Below are 6,083 nucleotides of genomic sequence, written 5' to 3'. Positions count from 1 at the left end.
AACTTAAGAATTTCTTAGAATAAAATCCAGTTTCATGATCAGTGGCCATCCAACACTGGGAGAGAGAGAGAGAGGTAGGTTACATATAAGCAGACAAACCCTTTTATTTAAAATTAAAAACAAACAAAACCCTAATGGGTTGAGGAATGAACGTGAGACTTTATTAATTCTAATGGACAAACTTATGCCCAAAAATTTTAATCCTAGAAATATCATGATTTTACCCCCAAAAAACATTTATAAATATCATGCACATCATGAGACATGCCAGAATTATTATTATTTGTTTTTACATCATGCCAGATAGGTTTCAAAACCAATAAAAATATTTTAGTTTATTTACTAAAATACCCTTGTCAGATATATATTATTGTTGTCTCGCTTTTGACATGTTGCATTTACATTGGCATGGACATGCTTCTCCTTATTTCATATTGGACCTACACAGGCCTTAGCCCAAGCCCAACTCGGGCTTGGAGAAAAACCTCTGCTCGACTCATATCATCTGCATTTGGTGGACCTATGACAACAATTCTGTTCCCTTCAATACCAAAAAGAATACACATTAAGTTCTGTAACCAAAGAAAAAAAAAAAAAAACATAAAGTTGGTGGGGCTGTGGGGACCAACAACCAGCTATGGAGCATCTCATTCTAATCCCATCTGATCTGTAAGGCTAAGACCCTTTACCTTTTGCTTACAATTCCTTGCTTTTCTTAAAAAACATAACATTTTTCAGCTTTTGTTTTTGTAAGATGAGCCCTCTTTTTTTTGATAAAGAAGCTGAGCCCTCTTAAAGCTCCTTTATTCTTATTCTTTATGGGTAGTACACACCCATCAAAGCCTTCACTTGACTTCAAAGTTTTGGACTCAGACGCACTATCCCTCTCTCTTCCACAAGAGAGATATGGACGGGCATGAAATGACCTCAACTTGATCAGTTACTGTATCTCAAAGAAAGCTTCCTTCCATCCATCTAACTTCCAAGAGAATAAGAACAACACAACAAGCTAGAAGGTAGAAATTAGAACAAGAGCTTCAAGAATGGAAGAATTCGAATACCACGAGCTCCGAGCAGCGACCGACAACTTCTCCTTATCAGCGCTTGTTGGAAAAGGAAGCCATGGATGTGTCTACAAAGGTGTTCTAGGAGGTGGCAAGCTAGTCGCGATTAAGAAGCCTTCGATTGGTCTTCAAATCCTTCAAGACAACTCCAAACTAGATAACGAGATTCAGGTTCTCTCTTCTCTACATAGAAGCCCTTACCTTGTAAACCTGATTGGAGTGAGTCAGGAAGGTTTGACTCAGAAGAAACTCCTTGTTATGGAGTTCATGCCTAATGGATCTCTTCATGACTCGCTCCACAACCTGTCTACCCCTCCAAGCTGGTCGAAACGCTTACACGTGGCTCTACAAGTCGCCCAGGCAGTGCAGACACTCCATGAGTCCAGACCCTCTGTCATTCACAGGGACATCAAGTCAGCCAACATTTTGTTCGATTGCAATTGGAATGCCAAGTTGGCAGATTTCAGCCTAGCGGTTAGGCAGAGAGAGTCAACTCAGAGAGTTCACCCACCAAGTCAACCCGCTGGTACAATTGGTTACTTAGACCCTTGTTACACAACACCAGGAAAACTAAGTACTAGAACTGATATCTTCAGCTTTGGGGTTGTATTACTAGAAATCATAAGTTGTAGGCGAGCAATCGAAGCCGGGCGAGATCCAGCTTCTATTGTTGACTGGGCATTGCCATTAATCAATGGAAATCGGGGAGGTCTCGAGGTATGTGATACAAGGATCGCATTACCCGGCAACATGGAGGGCACGATACGTTGCGTCCTCAATGTTGCAGTACGTTGTGTTTCATCCAATGAAGAGTATCGTCCTTCAGTGGCAGAGATAGTTAGAGAATTAGAGACCTGTGTGGTGAGACGAATTCGATATCCAGTGTGGCGGAGCCTTCTCGAAAGCGTTCTTTCACGGCGTAAACAGAGAACAACCACACGGACGACCACGATAATATGCACAACACATCAAGCAGACGTTCAAGTGGATCATTCAAGAGGGAAAGATGTTGGTAAAAGAGGTTTTAGCTGAAGTGTCCTTCAATTAAAGCACAAAAACTCAACCCGGTCAGGCCGAGTAATTGAATCAGACGATTCAGAGTCATGAGTTGAGATGAACTCTATGAAGAAAAACGACGTGACAACCTGCACGCACACGCAAGAAGCAATCCAAACAGAAGAATCCTAAAAGCAGGTGGGAGGGCATAATTATTATTCCACATAAAGCTTTGTTTAATGGGCTTTGCCATTCCATGCTGATGGCTGCAACTCACCTTCTTATTTTATTTTCTTCGCTTCTCTCTCTCTCTCTCTCTCTCTCTCTTTTATTTTTTATTTTTGAGATTGGAGATCCTATCTCTGAATGTATGATTGTATAATACAGTATAGAAGATAAAGAAACTGAAAAGGAAGAATTGGGGAAGGCCCAAGAAGACAATGAAGAAATTCTTTGTCCCCTGCACGAGATCTTTGGATATTGAGCTTACAAAAATTATAATAAATTGACATAAATTAAAGAAGAAAAAAAATCCATATCTTCGTTGATCTATATCAATATCATTAGCCACTAACATTGATACAGTGTCAATACCCTAACAATGAAACAATACGAAAAAGGGCAAAACAATCAAAAATATTTTTTAAACAAAAATCAGAGGTAAACATGCCTGATGCAATCCATTCATGCTTATATTGTATCGGTATTGTATGATCAGTTTTAAAGGTGCCTTGATACTTGATCCGATATCATGCATTTTTTTTTTGGCTAACAATGGATATTGAAGTCTTTGGCCTAACTAGTCCCGTTGGTTCATATTAACCTCACAATTACATAAACTGGGTTATTCGTAATACCATGCACTAAAACCATGAATTTGACCCATCTTATGTCAATTCGATGCTGATTTCCTTTACCTTAAAATAGTAGTTTTCTATTAAAAAAATTTAGAAAAATAGTTTTAGTGATTGCATGCATATTGAGATTTAAGACTTGAGTGTGATATATAAATATAATCATTGTCATGGAATTATTATTATTATTTTTTTCCTTTTTTGGGTAATTGTCATGAAATCACTTTTTTTTTTTGAGTAAATGTCATGGAATCACTTTGTTATATATACTTTCTCTCAACTGGTAGGTGATACATATTCTCACTGGCTTGGGTTTATTTGTTTATTTTTATCTCATATTTAAGGGTATTAATAGATTCGGTTTTGATCCAGTTCAAATATGAAGGGTAAAAACAATAATCGAATTGATAATTTAACGATTCTAATGTCTAAAGTTGAACCAGTTAAATGGTTTCAAATAATTTCCATTCAAACACAAAATTTAAATGGTTTTTATTTGTTTCAATTTTTCTTTTGTTGCCAATTTCAAGTTAACAAAATTGAGTCAAATTAGGAACGACCCTAGTAAAGAATTTTGATGTTGCTGAGCTAGCCACAGAATCTAGGCCCAAACTGTGACTTGAGAAATAAAAGTAGGGTGAAGTGTTCTCTATATGAGAGTGCAGCTTAGGCGCCTTAGCAAGACCAAATCAGTGTGCTCCTTTTTGTTTAATCTATTGGGTGGGGGCAGGGATCTCATATTACAAGGATGTGAGAGAGAGAGAGAGAGAGAGAGAGAGAGAGAGAGAGAGAGAGAGAGAGGCACAAGTGCAGGCACCGAAGTCACGCTTATGATAGAAAATTTCTTCCTAAAAACAATTTCCAACAATAGAGAGCACATATATAATGCCAAACTAACTAATTTTTTAATCTGGTTAGTCTGTACAATCGGTTCAAGGGCACACCGGTTCGAGTCAATTTAAACAATTCAAAACCAACGATTTAAATGAGTTAACTTCTTAAAACTAAAATCGAACCGTTTGTTAATGATTTCACTCTTAAAACTAAAACCTAATTGATTATTACACAGTTTCTGGGTTCTGATTAAAAGATTTTATTTGATTTCGATTTTGTAGTACTCGTGCAATTCACACCCTAAGTGCAATACTTTCTGCTACTTTCTGCTGAAATTGGTAGCACAATGACTATAAAGTCAAACACTTTATTGTTTTTAGAAAAAAAATTCTTAAACCCATGGAAGACGGTTCATCCACCATCCTAGCATAAGGGTGTCAACTAATATGGTATCTAGTATTTGGTATAGTACAGAAGACCAAGAGTAGACAGTTTTTATTCGTTATAAATATGGTTTTATTTGGTACGAATACAGTATAGTCAGTAATTCAATATTTCAATATGCTATTTGGTATAGTTATGATATTTCACTATAGTATGATTTCGGTAATTCTTTATGATTTAATATGTATTGAATGGTTTTGTCTTAAATATCAACATCATACCGTAAAAAAAAAAAAAAAAAACCATTTTACCATATTAAATTCGTACTGAGCCATCTTTGGTATGATTTCGATATTGATACCAAATTTACACCCTTGATCCTAGGGTTCATAAATCCTATGGAGTTTTAGTGCCTTCCCAAAATACCTTCTCGATTCCGCTTCGGGCATCTCAAGCGTCATAATAAATGAATCCCCATTAAAAAACTTTTGGGTATTTTTTTTTTGTAAGATACACTATAAAAACTCAGTCCTAGTTTTTTCCTTGATATAAATCCTATTTCTTCGTTCAGTTCAAGTTTTACTTTTACATAGAAAATAAATACAAAAAATGGTTAAAATGCTTTTTTTTTCTATGAAAAAATGGTTAAAATAATAAAATTAGAAACGCATAGCTTTACCAATCATTGAATATTATAAGGGTATGATATGGACCACATGATTAATTTAATATGAATGTTTAGTTCTATAAATTGATAGTGCAAGTGTTCTTTTATGTCTGTTGAGATGAGCTTCTCTACATACCCAACCACAACACGGAGAGGCAGAGTTTTAGTTCAATTTATCACACCGATACCAATACGATATCGATACTGATACGGTATTGATATGCATCGGATATATTACAGTAATTACTAATATCGACATATACCATTTAGTATCAGTTGAAATTATTCGAAAATTCAAATATAAAAATCACCACAATCGGGTATTTATCGGTATAGATCTATGGAGGGTTACATAAGATCATCTTTTGCTTTTCAACTCCATTTAAACCCATTACTTATTCTCAATTGAATAACCAAACTGCAGATTAATTTTTTCTTCAATTGAATCATTCAATTAGTGGAATACTGGATCCTAAAATGTTCAAATATAAAAATCAGCTTGTAATCGATACAACCGGGTATTTATCATTCGAAGAATGTGACTTTTTCTACATATAAATTTATATATACTCGCTAGATATTCCATAAAAATCAAATGTTTATTATATAATATTGTTACTATCGCCTAAAATATCACTATATTTTCTTTTTCATTTTTTTCTTCCAATATATAAATAGTTTTCTTATAAAAAAAACTGCCCCAATGCATGTTTTTATATTTTATCCCACATCGATTTGTATGATAGCATTTTTAATTAAATAAAATAAGGGTCAACTCTTTTTTTTTTTTTCGGCATTGGTGGAGGGATGTGGGGCCAATCCATGGCTACTGACCCGTCAATAATCATCGGGATGGGTAAAAAGACCCCTCTTTTAGATATTATTATGAGAAAAAAGTCTCTTCATATTTATTTAGATGACCTCATTTACAAGGACCTAAATTGGTCACTTTGACAGATTTGGAGGTCAAATTTTATGCAAAATAAAGATTACTAATTTATAAAATATGAATTCAAAAAAGCAGAAAATGAGAGAGTTCATGGTAGGAGAGGTTATTTCCAATAGTCAATCCAACCGATGTTAACCATTTCGTTCAGTTTTTTTTAGAACCATGGTAGTGAGAGACATTGAAATGACTCATGCCAAAGCCTTACCATTAGTCAAACTCGATCCCACACACCTAAGATACCACATCATATGAGCATACATCTCCTAAATGCAGTAGAAAGATTGAGGTAACATGAATCCCAAAATACGACTTGATCCGTCAAGGCTTAACAAATA

General features: G+C 35.1%; 1 protein-coding gene across 1 annotated transcript; it reads left to right on the top strand.

Moving 5' to 3' along the window:
• Positions 1-672: 672 nt before the first annotated feature.
• Positions 673-2,528, top strand: LOC122063111 (serine/threonine-protein kinase-like protein At5g23170). Its single transcript, XM_042626790.1, has one exon. The coding sequence runs from the start codon at positions 1,044-1,046 to the stop codon at positions 2,094-2,096; it is 1,053 nt and encodes a 350-aa protein (XP_042482724.1). The 5' UTR covers positions 673-1,043; the 3' UTR covers positions 2,097-2,528.
• The last annotated feature ends 3,555 nt before the right edge of the window (positions 2,529-6,083 follow it).

The sequence above is a fragment of the Macadamia integrifolia genome, unplaced genomic scaffold (genome assembly GCF_013358625.1).
Source record: "Macadamia integrifolia cultivar HAES 741 unplaced genomic scaffold, SCU_Mint_v3 scaffold1194, whole genome shotgun sequence".
In the NCBI taxonomy this organism is placed as follows: Eukaryota; Viridiplantae; Streptophyta; class Magnoliopsida; order Proteales; family Proteaceae; genus Macadamia; species Macadamia integrifolia.
The sequence above is the reverse complement of the archived record's forward strand: the minus strand, read 5'-3'. Positions and strand labels throughout refer to the sequence as shown.

Coding starts and splice junctions, on each gene's coding strand:
- LOC122063111 (XM_042626790.1), top strand. CDS start 1,044: ATGGAAGAATTCGAATACCACGAGCTCCGAGCAGCGACCGACAACTTC.